The 21,998-nt window shown below is 43.5% G+C and overlaps 1 protein-coding gene across 2 annotated transcripts in view; it reads left to right on the top strand.

Annotated features, from left to right (window-relative positions):
- Window positions 1-670: 670 nt before the first annotated feature.
- LOC121233033 (microtubule-associated serine/threonine-protein kinase 4-like) overlaps window positions 671-21,998 on the top strand; it is a 235,285-nt gene continuing 213,957 nt past the window's right edge. The window contains exons 1-2 of one of the 2 annotated variants that reach the window (XM_041121619.1): window positions 671-794; window positions 937-1,046. In XM_041121619.1, the coding sequence (XP_040977553.1) occupies window positions 955-1,046 (92 nt within the window). In that variant the 5' untranslated portion in view covers window positions 671-794; window positions 937-954. Of the gene's footprint in view, window positions 1,047-21,998 lie in introns of both variants that reach the window. The other variant, XM_041121618.1, reaches the window with a different exon arrangement.

The raw sequence follows: 21,998 nt of genomic DNA, 5'->3' as shown, positions 1-21,998 counted from the left end.
GAAGCAAGTTGGGAGGAGGAAACGACTCAGAGTACATGAGGGATTCAGTCACCATTTTGAGTGGAAAAGGTCCTTAAAGCCTTTCTGTATCCCTCTTTTGCCAGCCTATGTTTCAGGGTAGCTTTCTCAAAAGAGATAGCTGGTGATGGAGGCAGGTGTCCCAGCTTTCTGTGGCGAATGCCTAGTCTCCGGAGTGGCTGGTAGCCAATGTGAAAAATAATAATTAAGTACCTGTACTGTCAGTTCTCCTGGGATAGGCATCAAGTCATAATAATCACATAATGTACACTATACATTTAAATGAATGTCAGTGGTCTTTATTTGCTGTTTCCAGCAGAATAATGTATGCCAGCTAAGCATAGCTGGTGGGCTCCATTATGGACAGTTTAGTAGCGATCTGCTGGTCTGAAGCTTCTGGGTTTTGCACTTCTGTGTTTCTCTGTGAGAGGAACTGGCCTTGTTTGCCAGGACGCTAAAGTGGGCCAGGCGCAGCGACTGTGCAGGGCTTGGTGTGCGGCGTTCGCACCTAGGCGTCGCCGGTGCAGGGAGGAGGCAGCTGGCGGCCCGGCAGCGGCTCCCGGGGGCGCCCGCTTCGTGCGCCACCGGAGGGGGGAGGGGAAGGCGCGCCTGCTCGCTCCTCTTCTAGCTGCCGCTGGGCGGGGAGCGGGCAGGCAGGAAGCGTTGGGAGTTGCTGGTGGTGAGCGGGGGAGAGGCTCCTACGGAGCGATCCCTGTGCGGGCGCGGCGGCGCAGTGTAGCACCTTGCGGAGCAGCCGCACGGGAAAGTTGCTGTTGGTCTGAGTTGCTGTTACCTTTTTTGTTCTTCCTTCCCCTCGGCGGCTGGCTGGCTCGCTCCCTCCCCGCTCTCTCTGTTCCCGGGGAGCGATCGGGGGCGCTTTCCTGTCCTTCTTTTTGTATTATGGCACTGAATTTTTAGGGATTTGAACACAGGGAAATGGATATGTCGGACCCAAATTTTTGGACGGTCCTTTCCAACTTCACCCTGCTCCACTTGAGGAGCAGCACCCGCCTCCGCCGGACGCAGAGGTAAGGCAGGCTCCGGGGGGCGGTGGGCCGGCGCCCTGGGCGCGCACAGTGCCGGGCTCCCGCCCTCTCCCAGGTAAGCAAGGCTGGCTTTAGCCGCCGGACTTCCTGGTTCCTCGGGCAGGCTGCACACGCGGCAACGGAAGCCCCCTGGAAGGGCTTCGGGACTTTCGGCTACTTGGCTGCTTCTTATCTTGAAACTGAGAGCTGCGAGACTGTCCTTGCGAGTTCGTTGGGGTTTTTCTAATTTGTTTTCTTTTTTTTAAACCAAATGCTGTGTATTATTCTTCCTCCTTTTATAATATGTTGTTAATTTGTTTTCTCTCCCCCCCCCCCCCCCCCCCCCCCCGACGCTTTCAGCTTGCTCTCAAATATTTGACCTTTTATCTGGAGCAGATATACTTTATATGGACAACTCAGGATAGCCTACTTTGTTCGGTGTTCTTAAAGAGGCAGGTTTGTGTAACTACTTTTTTAGACAGGCTAGCTGATGTTTATTAATACAGGAATGGCCTTTTCATTTTTGTAGCATTTTCATTCCTGTAAGAAGGGAAAAAAGGTTTGGAAATAGTAAATGCTAAGTAAAAGTTAAGGGTTGTGTCATTAATGGACGGAAGGCTGGCAAGCTTTGACATCTTGGTCATTTCTTGTGCTGTGGTATCCCTTGCAGTTAAGTATATGCCTCTGTCACAAGGAGTATTAAAAATTTGTAGAAGTTTTGTAACTTTGTTCACTACCACCTTATATGCCGTTTTGAGACATACCAGTTGCGTTTTTAAATTATGATGTGCTTCTTTCTGTGAAACTACCTTCAGTATTAGCTTATGTATTATCTTTAGAGAACGTGTGTGAAATGTTTCTTCTCCTGTTGGCTGAAAAGCTGACACAAAGCAAGCAGGACAGAGGCTTAGCAGAGCTGGCCATTCTTCAACCTTAAGTATTTGTGTACTGATATTTTTCAAAAGGAAAAAAAGTCTGTCTGTAGAATGACAGAAAGTTAAAATAGTAAGATCAAGTGGCCTATTTCACATCAATGCAAAATTGTTCTTTCAGTGTGTATCTAATTTTTATGTGCCTAACTTGGGCTAGTTGTAAGTAAGTGCTGACTTATAAAATAAGTAATTATTATCTATCTCTTGTATATAATTTTTTACTCCTCAGTAGCATGAACTGAATTTCCAGATATGCTTTATGCTTTTTTCTGCTGCAAATGTATCAGTGTTTAAAAAGGGAAACATGCTGGGGCTTTTTCAGAGCGCCTTTACTCTTCTTATTCAAGTAGGTTTTGCACCTATGTGAAGACCTAAAAATAACTTTTATGAAGTGTGTGGCTGCATGGCAGGTCAAGGAGAGAGACCTGTTAGAATTCACAAGAAGCATGAAATACATGTGTACGACTTGTTAATTTTTCTTTTTTAATATTTGGATGCCTTCCTGCTTTTCAAACACATTTAATAATATACTGGATTTGTTGAAATATTTGAAAGAATTTTTGAAGCAGCATTGAATATTTTCTCAGCACATCACATATACGACATATCAGTGAATAGTATATGCATGCCATATATGCAGTTATGTTTTATGTATTACAGTGATATTCAATATTTAATACCATCTCTGTAGCAAAATAGGTGTGTCACAGCACTGTGAAACTAAAAAGCCAACAGTGGAGTTTCGAGGCTGCTTACTCTTAATGGGCCCAGATACCTTCCTTTCTCAGGCTGGTTCTCCCATCTGGATGGGGAGCTCAGCATCTGCTGCATTGCTATCTCCAGGGGAAGGCTGACTGGCCCGCTTCTTCAGTTCCCAAAGGTGGACCTGTCCCCTGCACCCCCATACTCATAACTCATCTACTAGTGTAAATGATACATCCCAGAGTGATAAAACTGTCAGAAGAAATAAAAACAATACGGAGAGTGCAAATTCTCCTAGTTCTGCTGCAGGAATGGGCTTGGGTTAATTAAGGTACCAGCTGGGTCTGCATGTTCTGAACTGTATCTCACCTGGACTGTCTTCACAGGCTCACAGTCAGCTATAGACCCAGCTGTTACATGAAAAGACTGGAAGGATAGCTGGTTATGTGCCACAGGATGCCTTCCTTTTAGAAAAGAGTGCAGGGTAGTGGTAGCCACTCATGTTTTGTATAGCTTTCCAGGCATTTTAGAGGACCAAAGAGTATGAGTAGGCTTGAAGGGAGTCTAGCTCCTGTGATCTGAATCTGCTGGCTGTGCTTAAGTGAAAGTTTTGGGTCCACTGATTCAAGAAGTTTTTTTTTTTCCTAATAGTTAATACTGCCTATGAAACTGTTGTCCAGCTCATGACAAACTTTGATTCTTCATGAAAACTTAAAAAGGGATGTTTGTTGTCCTTTCTGGTTGTATCCACAGTTGGCTTTGGGACTCCTTGCCAATGTGAGAGCATTAATTTTATGTTTTGGTTGGGCATTTTTTGCCTCTTAGGTTTGTTCCTTTTGACTGTTCAATTACTTTTACCTATACTACCAGGATTCTTGTGGCCTGCTAGGCTCTATCCTTTCTGTGAGCACTATCCTCTTTCTTGACGTTTGGGATAATGAGAATTGCCTGCTAGTACTAAGAATTTTGTTTCTTTGTACAGATTTACTTGATGTAGGAGTTTATTTCTCTTTGCTGAGGTTCTAAGAAGTAAAGAACTGAAAGATAGTCTATTCTCCTTCGGGTTGCAGTGTTGAGCCTGGCAGCTAAGTTATAAAATGGGCATAAAACCTAGTTTATGGTCTTATTTGCCAACTGAAGTCTTTCATTAAGATTTTTTTACTTCTGTTTTCCAACAGTAGACTTAGCTGAATTTCAATTGCAGCAGCTCTTGCTGGAAGTGATAGCTGAACAAGAAATATGACTTTCAAGTCATGGAGTGAGTTTTCAGGACTAGCAGGTAGAAAAATTCTCTTCAATCATAAATTGGAGGCATTTGGTATTCAAATCACTGAGCCTATAAATGACATGGATTACACCATGTGCTTTTACAGAGAAGAGATGCATATCACCATGTTAACTTTTTTTCCTATTACTATAGGTGTGTGGGCCCTTCATAGTACTAACTTCAGCTTCCTGCCTGAAATGGCATTGTCTGGAGTAGAGAACAAGAGCAAGAGAAAGAGAGTTTGTCTGTGTGTATGTGTATACGTATATTTACATATGGATAGATGTGCATGCACACACACTTTTTTCATATGGAAAAAAATCACTAAATACTCTCTGCTGCATTCTACACTATATATTTAGTTCTCTTTTCTGCCACTTTCTCTCTTCTGTCTCTGACCACCTCTGTATCTTTTACAAAACTGACAAGCCAATGATTCTTCTTGTGTGTATGTGCTTTTCTCTCACTTCTTTGTGGTAGCTGCACTGAAACAGCATTATTACAATAATTGTTCCTTTCAGTCAGAGGTTGGTTTTTTGGTGGTTTTTTTGTTTGGTGTTTTTTGTTTTGTTTTGTTTTGTTTTTTCCCCAAAAGCATGGAATGATGAATGCTTGCCTAATTGCTTCTCAGCCAAAGTAGACTCTTGGATGATTTGTGTTGAAACTTCATGTTATTTGTGTACAGTCATTGAAGCGGTATTGAGAATTTCCTGATACGGGATTAAAATATTCATCAATCATCAAGTAATCATTCATACATTCTAACAGTTCATAGCCATTTCAGAAACATTAAAAACAAAGGAAAATTATAAATTTTATTGGAAACGCTTTCAGAGAATAAAGTTGTCAAACTTTGTTGTAGTTTTATTAGTTCTGGGACAGCGTGCTTCCTGGAAAATACTGAGCAGGCTTTTTGAACTTCTCCCAGTTGGCAGTTTGAGTAGATGCAGTGATTTTAAAGTTATGATGTAAACTCTTGCTATTGGTTCTTGTATAGATCTCGGGTTTTTTCTTTGTCAACATGGTATTATGTATAAGTATCCTATAAATGGATTATTTTATTCAATAGTAGGCATTAAAAGCGGTGCTGTTGGTGACATCAGAAAACTGAGCACGCTTATTAACATAAAAGCAGCCACAGAAATGAAGTATAATTGTGTTGTTGCCAGCTGAATCTGTCAGTGTTTCAACTTGAGTTATTTTACTTCTGTTACACAGGAGTAAACATCAATTAAAAGTTAAAAAAGGATTGCTTTTTACTGTATTTGTGTTATTTTTAATGTATGTTTTGGAGTGTGGTGATTAAAGGGCTTTACCTCTTCCTTTCTTTCAGCCCTCTGCATTCACCTTAATTCCTACATGCAAGAGAGAGGTAGATAGAAATAGTTATTATCCTAATAGATGTTGAATATGTTTAGAGAGAAGACAGTTATCCTAAAATTGGGGGGGAATAAGAAATACACCTGTGTGGCTATCTGTGCTTTCAAAACACATTGTCATTGAATATGTTTTGTTAAAAGTTAATCTGTTGGACTAAAGATCCCACTGCTTTCTGTGCTAGATAGTGAAGTGTTAATGTATCCTGGTAACTGTATTTCCTTTCATTCACAGTAAGGGTTGTGTGTTAAGGGGGATAGTCTTACAGTCTCACCTTCAAAGTGAATGCTCTGTTGTTTTTATTCTGGTTGGTTTACTTGGCCAATCTTTTTGTTCAAGCAATTAATGTATTTCAAGTTCTGCTTACAATCTGAATGTTAGCAATGATCATTTTTCTCCAATGAGCCTTCATTTGTTTCTTAGCTTCAGCCAGACTAGTGAGGATTCATCTGGTCATTCCTCGTTTTTGCTTAGTCTTTACTCTGAAAAAAATCTATTTTCTTAGAATTAAGTCAAGATCTTTAGGATTTGACCAAAGGATCTTATTGTAGAAAACTTGGGGAAAGCAAAATTAAGAGCGAGATAAAAAACATGCTTGGAAAAGTGCTGGAACATGCTGAAAGAAACTGTAATGTTTTTACCATTGTGGCTAGTGTCTGCTGTTACAGAGTAGGAGACAGTCTTTGTCCTTCTTACCCAGGGAATCAAAAGGACAGTAGTCCAGACGTCCCTTCATTAGCTGTGGTTGTTGGGACACATCATGTGATGTGGGCACATTACACAGAGATTCAGTCTTCCCACTCCGTTTGAATTTGGCTTACATCTGCTATTGATGTCTTACAGAACCATTGAAGTTCTTGCTGTATTAGAAGTTGACTGATCCTTCTCAAATGTAAATTTTAAAGCACAAAGGAGCTCACTCATGCAGTTGGTTTATAGTTGCCTCTTCTGCTGCACCATTTGTCAGAGAGCTTCAAACTTCTGATAGCAATAAGCTACCTACCTCCTTGTGTGGCCGCACGTACTGATTGATGGGCTTGCCTCTGGTAGTTCTTTGTCAAAGCTGGAAAATGGTCATCAGATAAGTGGATTCCAGGGTAGGTTCCCCATGAATTTGTTACACATGTCAGTGTGCATGAATTGCGAAGTAGGAAACTTGAGTGGTAATGATTTGGTTAGTTATTAGACATGAAACCATTCAATATTTTGAGCCACTGTGTTCAGAATATGAAGATATTGCTAATTGATTTAACTTGAACATTTTTGTCCTAGTTTCAGCTGGGATAGAGTTAATTGTCTTCCTGGTAGCTGGTACAATGCTGTCTTTCTGAGTTCAGTATGAGAAGAATGTTGATAACACTGATGTTTTCAGTTGTTGCTAAGTAGTGTTTAGACTAAGTCAAGGATTTTTCAGCTTCTCATGCCCAACCAGCAAGAAGGCTGGAGGGGCTCAAGAAGTTGGCACAGGACACAGCCAGGGCAGCTGACCCAAAGTGGCCAACAGGGTATTCCATACCATGTGACGTCACATCTAGTATATGAACTGGGGGGAGTGGGGGTGGGGGGATCGCCGCTCAGGGACTAACTGGGCATCAATCAGCGGGTGGTAAGCAGTTGCACTGTGCATCATTTGTATATTCCAATCCTTTTATTATTGCTGTTGTCATTTTATTAGTGTTATCATTATTAGTTTCTTCTTTTCTGTTCTATTAAACCGTTCTTATCTCAACCCACAAGTTTTACTACTTTTCCTGATGTTCTCCCCCATCCCACTGGGTGGGGGGGCAGTGAGTGAGCGGCTGTGTGCTGCTTAGTTGCTGGCTGGGGTTAAACCACGACAGTCCATTTTGGCGCCCAACGTGGGGCACGAAGGGTTGAGATAACGACAAACTTGGCCAGAGCTTGTTAAAATCAATTTGTTACAAGCATTCATTATATTGGTCTAATAGTCACTGGTCACTATGTTGATTTATATGTTCTTAGAGTTGTTGCTCTGGTTTTTAAAGTTCTGTTATGTATCACCTCGCTTGCTGTATGTAGTCCCTCTTCTGCTGCTTATCATCCGTGGGAGGTGGATTAAGGTTTTCGCTTTGATGTATTGTGTAACACTGGTTTATGGTATGATAAAGTCATCAGTTGTGGGATTAATCCGGTATTTGCACTCAGCATTGTCACCTTTATACTGCGGGAGCCATCTGTGGGAAACTATTAATAATTATACCATTTACCTTTCCTCCTCAGAGAGCCAATCTATGGGTGGGGTACCTTTCCTCCCTTTTCCCTTCTCCTTCAGTCCAGTTACAATGGCATTGAGAATTTTGAAAAATTTGAATACCCTTGGGATGTTGAGACCAGCATGGTCCTAGCCTTACTGCTAGGAATTAGCATGCTCCTGAATGTGGTTCAGCTCTTGTTTAAGGTTAAACAACTATTTAAGAAGATCACCCAGAGGTCTGCCCCGAGGCTGGATAATTATTAGTGGCAGGGTGTGTGGGGTAGCATGGGAAAATGCCTAGAACAGTGGGCACCTCCAGTGTTTTGGAACTTCACCCTCGAACAAGTGCAGAATCTTGAAGAACTAGCAGAACATTTGGAAAAAGTATGTTGTCACCCCAACAATTCCAGGGAGACACAAATTGCTGCAATGTGCTGGGGCCTGGCCCATGCCTATCGAGCCCTGTTCAACACTATTCAGTACCCTCAAGGGGAAGAGAAGGTCTCTGGATCCAACAACAAGACAACGGGCACTGCGGTCCCTCCAGCCCCAGTGATGAGCACTGCAGCTACCCAAACCTCGGCAACAGGCACTGCAACTTAACCAGTGGACCAACCCTCACCAGTATCAGTTGCCCCCATACAGAAGAAGAAATATACAAAAAAATCAGCTCGCTTGGCAAAGGATGAAGATGAACCAGGGTCATCACGGGAACAGGAGGAAGAGGCAGAACCAGAGGTAATCACCCGATCCCCATCCTGGAGTAAGCTGTGACATATGCGAAAAAATTTTGGCCGCCGTATAGGTGAGCATATTATCACCTGGCTTCTCTGATGCTGGGACAATGGGGCTAATAGCTTGGAATTAGAAGGTAGAGAAGCCAAGCAGCTGGGATCACTTGCCAGGGAAGGTGGCATTGACAAGGCAATTGGAAAAGGGACACAAGCCCTCAGCCTCTGGAGGCGACTCCTGTCAAGTGTGAAGGAAAGGTACCCCTTTAAGGAAGATGTTATATGTCAACCAGGCAAGTGGACCACCATGGAGAGAACTATCCAACATATGAGGGAATTAGCCATGCTAGAGATGATTTATTATGACCCAGACAATGCACAATTACCCAAAGATCCAGACGAAGTCTAATGCACACGACCAATGTGGCAGAATCTTGTACGGAGCGCACCATCGTCCTATGCCAACTCGCTGGCAATAATGACCTGGAAAGACGAAGAGGCACCGACAGTGGATGAAGTGGCTCGCCAACTCCGTCAATACGAAGAAAATCTCTCCTCCACCCTACAAGCCTGCCTTTCAGCTGTGGAGAAGCTGTCCCAGGATTTCCAGCAAATCAAAGAGGATATGTCCTATTCCCCACTTGTACGGACCAATGTCTCAGCTATTAGGAGTCAGTGTTCCTCTACCCGAGAGAGAGAATATAGAAGGTACACACCGCGAGGTGCCCTGTGGTTTTACCTATGTGATCATGGAGAGGACATGAGGAAATGGGATGGAAAACCTACCTCGGTCCTAAATGCACGGGTACGTGAGTTGCGAGGAAAAACTACCACAAAAGGGGATTCTACCAGGAAAAATGCTGCTCCAGTTTCCAAACAGAGCAGAAGGGCTGATCTTATTTCTGATCCTCTTGAAGGGACTCCTGAGCCAATTATATGAGAAGTGAGTACTGGATACTCTGGCCAGAATGAGAGGGGCCCTGCCTCCAGCCAGGTGGAGGAAAGGGATAACCGGGTCTATTGGACAGTGTGGATTCGATGGCCTGGCACGTTAGACCCACAGGAGTATAAGGCTCTAGCAGACACCGGCGCACAGTGTACTCTAATGCCATCAAGCTATAAAGGGGCAGAACCCATCTGTATTTCTGGTGTGACAGGGGGATCCCAAGAGTTAACTGTATTGGAAGCTGAAGTAAGCCTAAATGGGAATGAATGGCAGAAACACCCCATTGTGACTGGCCCAGAGGCTCCGTGTATCCTTGGCATAGATTACCTCAGGAGAGGGTATTTTAAGGACCCAAAAGGGTATCGATGGGCTTTTGGTATAGCTGCCTTGGAGATGGAGGGAATTGAACAGCTGTCTACCCTGCCTGGTCTCTCTCAAGACCCTTTGGTTGTGGGGTTGCTGAGGGTTGAAGAACAACAAGTGCCAATTGCTTCCACAACGGTGCACCGGCAGCAATATCGCACCAACCGAGACTCCCTGATTCCCATCCATAAGTTGATTTGTCAACTGGAGAGCCAAGGAGTGATCAGCAAAACTCGCTCACCCTTTAATAGTCCCATATGGCCAGTGCGAAAGTCTAAGGGGGAGTGGAGACTAACAGTTGACTATCGTGGCCTGAATGAAGTTACGCCACCACTGAGAGCTGTTGTTCCAGATATGCTAGAACTTCAATACGAACTAGAGTCAAAGGCAGCCAAGTGGTATGCCACAATTGACATTGCTAATGCGTTTTTCTCAATCCCTCTGGCAGCAGAGTGTTGTCCACAATTTGCCTTTACTTGGAGGGGTGTCCAGTACACTTGGAATCGATTGCCCCAGGGGTGGAAACACAGCCCCACCATTTGCCATGGACTAATCCTGGCTGCACTGGAACAGGGTGAAGCTCCGGAACACCTGCAATATGTTGATGACATCATCATATGGGGCAACACAGCAGAAGAAGTTTTTGAGAAGGGGAAGAAAATATTCCAAATCCTTCTGAAAGCCGGTTTTGCCATAAAAGAAAGTAAGGTCAAGGGACCTGCATGGGAGATCCAGTTTTTAGGAATAAAATGGCAAGATGGACGTCGTCAGATCCCAATGGACGTGATTAACAAAATAGCAGCTATGTCCCCACTGACTAATAAAAAGGAAACACAGGCTTTCTTAGGTGTTGTGGGTTTTTGGAGAATGCATATTCCAAATTACAGTCTGATTGTAAGCCCTCTCTATCAAGTGACCCGGAAGAAGAACGATTTTAAATTGGGCCCGGAGCAACAGCAAGCCTTTGAACAAATTAAGCAGGAGATTGTTCATGCAGTAGCCTTTGGATCAGTCAGGGCAGGACAAGATGTTAAAAATGTGCTCTATACTGCAGCTGGAGAGAATGGCCCTACCTGGAGCCTCTGGCAGAAAGCACCCGGGGAGACCCGAGGCCGACCCCTGGGGTTTTGGAGTCGAGGATATCGAGGATTCGAGGCTTGCTATACTCCAACTGGAAAAGAGATATTGGCAGCATATGAAGGAGTTCGAGCCGCCTCAGAAGTGGTTGGTACTGAAACACAGCTCCTCTTAGCACCCCGACTGCCAGTGCTGGGCTGGATGTTCAAAGGGAAAGTCTCCTCTACACATCATGCAACTGATGCCACGTGGAGTAAGTGGATTGCACTGATCACACAACAGGCTCGCATAGGAAACCCCAATCACCCAGGAATTGTGGAAGTGATCATGGACTGGCCGGAAGGCAGGATTTTGGAATGTCGCCAGAGGAGGAGGTGACACGGGCTGAAGAAGCCCCGCTGTATAATAAACTGCCAGAAAATGAGAGGCAATATGCCTTGTTCACTGATGGGTCCTGTCGCATTGTGGGAAAGCATTGGAGGTGGAAGGCTGCTGTATGGAGTCCCATATGACAAGTTGCAGAAACTGCTGAAGGAGAAGGTGAATCGAGTCAGGTTGCAGAGGTGAAAGCCATCCAGCTAGCGTTAGACATTGCTGAAAGAGAGAAGTGGCCAGTGCTCTATCTCTATACTGACTCATGGATGGTGGCAAATGCCCTGTGGGGGTGGCTACAGCAATGGAAGCAGAGCAACTGGCAGCGCAGAGGTAAACCCATTTGGGCTGCCGCACTGCGGCAAGATATTGCGTCCCGGCTAGAGAATCTGGTTGTAAAAGTACGTCATGTAGATGCTCACATATCCAAGAGTCAGGCCACTGAAGAACATCAAAGTAACCAACAGGTGGATCAGGCTGCCAAGATTGAAGTGCAGGGTGATGGAACCAGTACTGACTCCAGCATGCAACAATCCAACGGTGCACACCATCCTCCTGCTGCGTCCAATGTCAACTGCTCGTCACACTGCACTGAAGCCCAGTCCTGCTCTACCGACTGAGAGGACTTTGCACCATCCCTCCTGCCTAGAAAGACTGGTATGACAGATGGAGCCCAGAGTCAGAAACTAAATGAACACAACGAACATTTTATGAACCTGACCCATAAACTAAAGGAATGATATCTGTGTGTGTGTGTATATATATATATATGTATTGTTGTTTATGAGGAGATTGAAGTAGACGGACGCCTGTAATCTTGAGAGCAGACAACAGACGACACTTTATTGCTAAAACACACACATACTTATAGTCACATATTCTGCAAAGTCACTGTACACGTGCACAAGCATAAAATATGATTGGTTATATCAACACTGTACACGCGCATAAACATAAGATATAATTGGTTATACTAACTCTGTACACGCGCATAAACATAGGACATAATTGGTTATACCAATTAAAACACACGAAACTTGTCTCAGTCTAATTGGTCAAGATAAACTGTCGAATTGAGGTTCTTTGTGCCAAGTTCCCTTTATCGTGGAATGCGCACCTGTGTTCTTCTAATTGGCATCTTTCTTTTTTAGTCTTCTTGTTTATTCTGTTCAAGGTCTTCTAATGGCCTCTGGAATGCTCTTGTGGCCGATGTTAGCTAAATATGTGTCCACAGTTTATATGTCTCAAAGGGATGGAAAAGCTGATGATGATTGACCAGGATGTAACTGAAGTTATGGGAACTGAGCATGACGTCAGTGGTATAGTATAAGGGGTGGATACTGTCCTGATTTCGGCTGGGATAGAGTTAATTGTCTTCCTGGTAGCTGGTACAGTGCTATGTTTTTGAGTTAGGTATGAGAAGAATGTTGATAACACTGATGTTTTCAGTTGTTGCTAAGTAATGTTTAGTCTAAAGTCAAGGATTTTTCAGCTTCTCATGCCCAGCCAGAGGGAAGGCTGGAGAGGCACAAGAAGTTGGGAGGGGACACAGCCAGGGCACCTGACCCAAAGTGGCCAAAGGGGTATTCCATACCATGTGACATCACATCCAGTATATAAACTGGGGGGAGTGGGGGGGGGGGGGTATTGCTGCTTGGGGATTAACTGGGTGTTGATCGGCAGGTGGTGAGCAGTTGTACTGTGCATCATTTGTATATTCCAGTCCTTTTATTATTGCTGTTGTCATTTTATTAGTGTTAGTATTATCATTATTGGTTTCTTCTTTTCTGTTCTATTAAACTGTTCTTATCTGAACCCACGAGTTTTACTTTTTTTCCTGATTTTCTCCCCCATCCCACTGGGTCGGGGGGTAATGAGTGAGCGGCTGTGTAGTGCTTAGTTGCTGGCTGGGGTTAAACCACGACAGTTTTAAATGAAGCTTATTGAATGTGTCATACTAATTTCATAATGGTGTAATACTGTTCAATGTTGCGTTCAGTTCCTTTGTGTATATTGCCACAGGTGTAGGCTGTAGACATGGATCAGGATGTTACAACATTACGTGTCATTAAAAAAAGGTATAATAGGAGGTAGAGCCGTTGGATGGAATACTGTGGTGGTATCAGTATAGATTTATACATGCCTTACTGTATATCCCAAATTGAGAAAAACAGTAAGTTCTGTTACCCTTGATTCAGCCTTATTCAGTGCATGTATCGCATTCAGTGACAGCTTGGGGATTTTCTCTTGGGAACCTTACAGAGAATTTTACCTCTGAACCTTCACCAATTCACCTACTGCAGTAAATGTGAAATTTTAAAGCCAGCCTCTCCCCCACCCCTGAGAACATATATTATTATACATAAAATTGTGTCTAGGCATAATATGCAAGTGTTATGTATTGGGCTCTGAATTTTGTTTGATGTGAAGGTCTATTGCGTAACACTGGGCATGGTTACTTGACTTAATTTTTAATGCAAATTAAGTGCTCACTGTTAGAGACATATAAGGACATCATTCACACTTAGCATTCTTGGCCCTTTTCCATCCATTTCTGAGACCACATATTTTTCAGCACTAATATTTCAGTACTTTTTGTAGCAATGCATATTCTATATGCTGTTGATATTTTTATTTCTGTATACTATTGATCCATTATTCTTCTGGTTTCAGCCCAGCCGGTAATAAAGCACCACGCAGCCGCTCGCTCACTCACTCCCCCTTCCGGCCATGGTGGGTTGAGGAGAAAATATAAAGAAAGGTTCGTGGGTCGAGACAAGGACTGGGAGGGATCACTCACCACTTATGGTCATGGGCAAAAGACAAGCTCAACTTGGGGAAGAAAACAAAATCAATTTAATTTACTACCAATCAAATCAAAACAAGGATATGAGGAAGTAAAACCAAACCTTAAAACCACTCTCTTACCACCTCTCTGGGCAACCTCTTTCCAGTGTTTCACCACCCTCATCGTAAAAAATTTCTTCCTTATATCTAGTCTGAATCTATTGTCTTATTTTAAAACCATTACCCCTTGTCCTATCACTACAGGCCCTACTAAATGTCTGTCCCCATCTTATAATCCCTCTTTAAGTACTGAAAGGCCGCAATAAGGTCTCCCCAGAGCCTTCTCTTCTCCAGGCTGAACAACACCAGCTCTCTCACCCTTTCTTCATAGGAGAGGTGTTCCATCCCTCTGATCATTTTTGTGGCCCTCCTCTGGACCTGCTCCAACAGGTCCATGTCTTTCCTGTGCTGAGGTCCCCAGAGCTGGATGCAGTACTCCAGGTGGGGTCTCACCAGGGTGGAGTAGAGGGGCAGAATCACCTCCCTCGACCTGCTGGTCATGCTTCTTTTGATGCAGCCCAGGATACAGTTGGTTTTCTGGGCTGTGAGTGTACGTTGCCAGTTCATGTCCAGCTTTTCATCCATCAGTACCCCCAAGTCATTGTCTGCAGGGCTGCTCTCAATCCCTTCATCCCCCAGCCTGTATTGATACTGGAGGTTGCCCCAACCCATGTGCAGGACCTTGCACTTGGCCTCGTTAAAACTCATGAGGTTCACATGGGCCCACTTCTTGAGCTTGTCCAGGTCCCTCTGGATGGCATCCTGTCCCTCAGGTGTGTCAACCACACCACTCAGCTTGGTGTCATCTGCAAACTTGCTGAGGGTGCACTCGATCCCACTGTTGATGTCGTTAAACAGTACTGGTCCCAATATGGACTCCTAAATCAGAATTTTTAGTTTATAAATATATATTTACACATTTAATGTAATTCAAACATAAGCATAAAAATCCAGTTCTTGATGAAATCAAAGTTAGATACCGATGTTAAGAATAAAACAGAATTTTATGTTTTTACCAACAGATGCCTTGGTGTTTACCAGAATTTGTGTCAGGACAGTTTTCATAATTTAAATCAACACACAGCTTTTTTAATTCCCTTTTATGGAAACTGGAATGAGGATGCATGAAGGTTAACTCATTCATCTGACAATGTTGTTCAGTGAGAAGTCATAATTAACTAATGTCCTTTGTGATAATACTGTTAGCCCTCTTGGAGTTAACTAAGAAAAAGTAGGTTGTGTACATTTGTTTTACAAATTTGCTTTTTCAGTGAGTCTAGGCCTGTCTAGCTTGTTCTTATGCATGGGTATGTCAAGGGATTTTCCATAAGTGCTGTAATAGCAGAAGTAAAGGCAGTCAGACAAGTCCTATATGCTCTATTCACTGTCTATGAACACACCATGCAAAAGGATGATTATGTCAGTTCACTGTACCATCAAGTCTTACTAGAACATCTTCGTTTTGCTTCCCCCACATAATGGAGAAAGAAAATATGTAACACATTTTGTAAGTAAGCCTGTATTTTTTTTTTTACCTGAGGCTTGGTGATTTGGCTGCTTCTCTGGCCTTTCTGCCATGTTTTGATGATTGAACTGTTCTGTTTGGAGGCATCTGCTCTCTATCCGTGACTTATGACTAACGAGAGAACATGAGTTCTTTTGGGAAATACACTTCTATCTAGTTTTTTCCTTCCTGCTTGATTGTGTCTTACATGTGCTATTCTGTCTTGCCAGATGTCAAAATATTATCATCTTTTGCAAGGGCTTGATTTCTGTTAGTGGAATAAATTTTCAAAACAAAAAATGAAGCTTCTTCCTATTTTTTTTCCATGTTTGAAAATGAAGTTTCTTCACTTTTTTTCTTACATGTCTTCTTCAAACCTTAAAACAGCAAACTGCTTTTTTTTTTTTCCTTTTCTGTAAAGGAAATATTTCAAAGGAAGTACAAAACATACTAGACTATATGAATATACTAGGTTATTTTATTAAATATGCAAATTGTTTGTGTAGCTCAGACCGAAGAGTTCAGCATTATCTATAAATTAATACCTTTTAACCATCATGTGTTTCCTTTTTCTGATTCATAAATTATAAGGCAAGAAGAAACCAGTAGAATCACCTATGCTGAGAGTCTACAGGAAGCAAGACAGATAATAGTGTTAGAGATTTAATAATTTGGCCCTCCCAGTCAAGGTAATGTGAAAAATTGGCTAGCTTTCTTTTGATTCTTGTTCCTTAAGTGAGCTGTGTTTTACTGCTACTAATTTATTGCTTATGCTATTGTCTTTCCCACTATCCTTAGTAATGGCCTCAGAGACATTGGGCCAGTCTTTTCATAAAGATAAAAAAATGTTCTGTACGTTCTTTGGGACTGTGACTGCCTAAGTATAGTCCAAGGGTCAAAAATGGTATATTGGGTTTGTGTGGCAAGGTTTTGGTAGCCGGGGGGCTACAAGAGTGGCTTCTGTGAGAAGCTGCTAAAAGCTTCCCCTATGTCCAATAGGCCCAATGCCATCCGGCTCCAAGATAGACCTGCCGCTGGCCAAGGCTGAGCCAATCGGCAACGGTGGTAGTGCCTCTATGATAACATATTTAAGAAGGGGAAAAAGTTGCTGCGCAACAGAAAACTGCAGCTGGAGAGAGGAGTGAGAATATGTAAGAGAAACAACCCTGCAGACACCAAGGTCAGTGAAGAAGGAGGGGGAGGAGGTGCTCCAGGTGCCAGAGAAGAGATTCCCCTGCAGCTCATGGTGAAGACCATGGTGAGGCAGGCTGTCCTCCTGCAGTCCATGGAGGTCCACGGTGGAGCAGATATCCACCTGCAGCCTGGGGAGGACCCCACACTGGAGCAGGTGGGTGCCTGAAGGAGGCTGCGACCCTGTGGGAAGCCCGCGCTGGAGCAGGCTCCTGGCAGGACCTGTGGACCTGTGGAGAGAGAGGAGCCCACGTTGGAGCAGGTTTTCTGGCAGGACTTGTGACCCCGTGGGGGACCCACGCTCGAGCAGTGTGCTCCTGAAGGACTGCATGCCATGGAAGGGACCCATGCTGGAGCAGTTCATGAAGAACTGTAGCTCGTGGGAAGGACTCATGTTGGAGAAGTTCATGGAGGACTGTCTCCCGTGGGAGGGACCCCATGCTGGAGCAGGAGAAGAGCATGAGGAGTCCTGCCCCTGAGGAGGAAGAAGCGGCAGAGACAACGTGTGATGAACTGACTGCAACCCCCATTCCCCATCCCCCTGTGCCACCTGGGCGGGGGTAGGTAGAGAATTCAGGAGTGAAGTTGTGCCTGGGAAGAAAGGAGGGGTGGGGGGAAGGTGTTTTAAGATTTGGTTTTATTTCTCATTACCCTACTCTGATTTGATTGGCAATAAATTATATTAATTTTCCCCAAGTTGAGTCTGTTTTGCCCATGATGGTAATTGTTGAGTGATCTCTTCCTGTCCTTATCTTGATCCACGAGCCCTTTGTTATATTTTCTCTCCCCTGTCCAGATGAGAGGGGGAGTGATAGAGCGGCTTTGGTGGGCACCTGGCGTCCATCTAGGGTCAACCTACCACAGATTGATATTAATAGAAGGAAACAATAATCTGAAGAGAGGGTCCTGTATCCAAAGGACTGTCTGTGTTTTCTGCCTCAGTTGGTATGGAAAAATGAATTTTCCCTTCGTGTTATCCTGAGGGAGCAATAATATTGTGTTTTCTTAAAGGCACCTGCCCCACGAAGCTGGCCTAGAGGCCAACAGCACAGTGTGGCTTCTGGGAGTGCTTGGCCCAGGTTTCTGTGGGAGTGTTGGGGGTGTGTGTGTGTGTAAGAGCATGGGTGGGGAGAGTCATGTGCTTATTTTCTCTTGGGTGTGCCAGACTGTCTGAAAAGATGAAGTCTGTGGGAGTTGTATGAAGGAACCAGTCCTGCTGAGGTGCTGTTGGAAAACTAGTGCAGAAGTGTCCTATTGGTCTTGTTCATGTAGACTTTAAGAAATGATCCCTAGACCTGCTTCCAGGTTTCATCTTGTAGGTGAGTAGTTCAAGTAATGTGCATGCAGTACAGACAATCAGAAGACCAGGATCGAGGAGCTAGAACATTAGATGTGGCAGGCATGCCCAGTGCATGCTAGAAATCTAGCACCCTAATGAAATGAGACATTGTTGAACACAGTTTTAGTACAGGGGTAACATATGTGTGTGAAACTTCATAACATCTGCTAGGTTTAAGACGATTTGGAGTTGCATTTTAAGTATTATTCTTTTTTACACTAAGGTGTTTCTATTCTAATAAAAATATGCAGATTAAACATGCAGGTAACAAGATAAAGTTATGACAGCTAGTGTAATTACCTTGTTTTATGGAAAAGCTCATATGAGAAAACAATTATTTTTTTTTTAGTTATGGACATTGCTAGTGTCAGAGGAGGGATTAGAGTTTGGGAACTTCTGGCTTAGTGTTATATGTTATGCAGTGGTCTGTTCGGAGGCATGGTCATGTTGCACATAATGCTGCACAACCAAAAGTAAGGATGGAGGCACATTTTTCATTCTAGTTTTCATACACATTTACAAATATTTCACCTGAACAGGTGAACAGTTTGTGCAGTCAAAAATAATTTTTCTTCTCTGCAAACTTTGTATTTTTACAAAACCACTTTTCTGATAGATACCAAGATTTTGTAAAAATAAAACTCAAACTGTGAGTGGATGACTTCACTTATCATTAGACAATAGCCATCCCGAGGGCAACAGCAGCAAATACTATCAACACAACTATTCAAGATAAGTGAAGGCAAATATAGGACTTCCACTTCAAATACAGTAGAAATCCAAGTAGTTTAAAATATAATTTTTTATATTATGATTTGGCAGGAATGTGCTGCTTTATGTTCTTATGGTAAGAAGTGTACAATATCAGGTTTTTTTGTTTTGAAATCATTAGTTTTTTAATTCTCATTATTTTATGAGAACATTTCCCATGAATCTACTGACTTCTGCATTTATTAGGCAATGGATTCTTACAAGTCCTGTGTCAAAAGTGAGGGTTACCATTCCCTCGTAAAAATATTACAGAACAAGGGAAACTGATATGGAAGGTAGATTTGCTCCTGGCTTTATGACTAGGCTATGACTATGAGGGAACTGAAGTAGATTTTGGACCAGTCTCACATTTTTTTTCTTTTTCTTGAATCCTCTGATGGTGGTGGTCTCAAGGCATAAAACATTTTCCAAACTAAAGCAAAGACTGCATAAATGGTGGTTTTATTCTTTCTGTATGTCACTTCTTCAGGCATACTTCTGCTGTGATGCAAATAGAAACCTTAAATTAGGTAATGGGCTAATGGGCCAGATGAGTAGTGAGGCGATTACTCTTCCTGATGGTCAAGAATTGTAGCACACCCTTTTTCTGTTATCTTACCTCATCCACACCCTATTTTAAACTGTCAGAGATGTCTGTCTCATCTACGTGTTATGCCTGGGTTTTTAGACTGTAAGCTCTTTCCAGCAGAGGCTGTTTGTTATGTTTGTGTGATGTCTAGAACAATGAGGACTCATCGTACTATTGTATATATGAGTAATAATGCTTCTCATCATTGGGCTCTTCTGCATGTTGGACTAAGTGGTTTTGTTCTTGAGAGTAGAAAGTGTGGGGTTTTCTCATTTATGAACAAATCTTCTTTACAAGTCTTAAAACAAAATTGACTCACTCCAGTTTTGCATGGTTTCTGCAAATTGACTCCATTGCAGCCTAAAGAAGGAAGTCTATGGTCTGAAATCATCATACACTTTTGAACAACAACAAAAAAATCCAGTCATTACTTAGTTTTAGATAAAATCTAGAGTAAGAACATTTAAAATAAATGTGAAATAAATATATCATTTATTCCAAAGACTTTTTCAACCAAAAAGCACCATTTTATCTACCTATAGTGTCATAGTTGGGTTGTTTTTTTGTTGTTGGGAGGAATACCACATGGCTGTAGGGCCATACATAAGAGTACATACAATTTTCTGTTTTCATATGTCCTTCTGGAAGAAAAAAAGATGTGTGGAAAACAAAAACTGCACATTATTTTTTCACATACTTGCTGTATTTTAATATTGGAATATAAAATGCATGGCAGTGTTATGTACTTGGTGAGTTTAGTGGTTACTGAGATTTCAAGTGAGTATATAATGTATTGACCTGCGGAAACAGACTCCACAATCAGTGAGATTGTAAAGTAGGTATGTTCATTCAGCGCTGGGCAGCACGGGGGGGGGGGGGGGGGGGGGGGGAGGGGGAGGGGGAGGTGTAATGAACGGGTTAACTTTGTTCATGAAATCCCATGTGGGGGTAGGGACATTCTTCGCTTATCTAAAACCTGTGGAGGTAGGGATATTCTTCACTTATCTAAGACCATGAGTATCCCTTGAGTAGACAATTGCATACCGATGATTAGCATATGTAGAGAGACGTTTACAGAGCATGAATGGGACTTGAGTCACCTAAAGAACAGCTGAGGAAGACTTCGGCCTTCATCCCAACAACCACCTAAAGGCAAATTACGACCACTTAACACCTGATGGCACAAGATACCGAAGATACCAGCCAGCCGTCACGTATCAGGGACTAAAAAGACTGTATAAATAAAGAGGCTCTTCCCCTGTTTGGGTGCGAGCTTGTGGCGGAGCACTGTCTCCCCGGCCGCCCAGCGCTGTTTTGCTCTTTTATCGCTTGCTAATAAATTCGATCTTTTATTTAATACAAATTGGCTCCTCCAATTTGTCACGAGCGTCTATAACAAACTTGGTGCCGTGACTCGGATCCAGGTTCTTTGGTGCAGACCCTTTCAAGCGGGGAGGCGCCCTATCCCCGGATAGCCCCGTCTTGAGGAGGTGTCGTCACCACACCCTGGATCCACGAACCCCTCTAAAATTACGATAACTGAGCAAAAGAACCTGCAGGACCCCTTAAATTTTGTGCACGAAGACCAAACGAAGACCCCGGGAGCGGGTGAGTATATAAAGCGTGAGCCGTTTGGTTGGGGTGGTTATCCCGAGGTGTGATTGTGTGTGAGGTCTCTCTGAGATCGCACGAGTGCGGACCCTCCAGTAGTGCAGTTCTCGTAGCCCGCGAGGGAGCGAGTCACGACCGAGGGGAAGTGAGTGTGTGTGTGGATAAAGGCACCTCGGAAGATGGGACAGAGGAAAAGCAAGCCCTCTGGACCCATGGGGATGGGGAAGGGAAGTAAGTTACCAGACATACCCCCAGATAGTCCCCTAGGCCTGATGTTAAGATATTGGGACAGTTCACCAAGGAGAAAGGATAGGTCTAAGGAAAAGATGATTAGTTATTGTATTGAGGTTTGGGGTGGAAAACCTCTCAGCAATCCTCATGTACTCTGGCCTGTGTTCGGGTCCTCTGAGGATTGGGTGTGTCAACAATTAAATATATGGGTAAACAATAAGAGACCACCAGCCAGCCCAGAGGAAAGTGAATATGCTGCCTTATGGATTTCCCAATCCCGGGAACTGTCATTCCTCTTTGCCTTAAGGGAAAACAGACCAGATAAACCTCGAAAAGATGCTGAGGACCCCCTTTGGCCCCCTCCCTATGCTCCTCCTCCTCAGGACCCACTCCAAGGCCAGGAAATAGTCCAGGCCCAGGAAGGGTCAGATTCGGAACGTAATTCCTCGACCCCGACACCCCCTCCCAGAAGGTCTGCACGCAATAAAATAAGGAGAGAAGAGGAAAGATTGTTTCCTCTTCGAGAAATGTTAGTACCTGGCGGGGATGGACAGGGGGGACCGGGAACGGGGTATGTGGCAGTTCCCCTTAATACAGGGGATGTAAGGGAATTTAAGAAAGAAATGGGGAGTTTGTTAGATGATCCCCTGGGGGTAGCCGAGAGGTTAGATCAATTCTTGGGACCAAATTTGTACACGTGGGATGAATTACAGTCTATCCTGGGCATATTATTTACCGTAGAAGAAAGGGACATGATTAGAGGGGCTGGGATAAGGCTGTGGGACCAGCAACATCAGGCTGGCCCGGCGGCGGATCAAAAATGGCCCTTAAATCGGCCAAACTGGAATAATCAGGATCCGGCTCACAGGAATAATATGTCAGACTTGAGAACAATTATAATACAGGGGATA

This window comes from Aquila chrysaetos (assembly GCF_900496995.4).
Source record: "Aquila chrysaetos chrysaetos chromosome W unlocalized genomic scaffold, bAquChr1.4 W_unloc_4, whole genome shotgun sequence".
Lineage (NCBI taxonomy): Eukaryota > Metazoa > Chordata > Aves > Accipitriformes > Accipitridae > Aquila > Aquila chrysaetos.
This window is presented reverse-complemented; position numbering and strand designations above follow the sequence as displayed.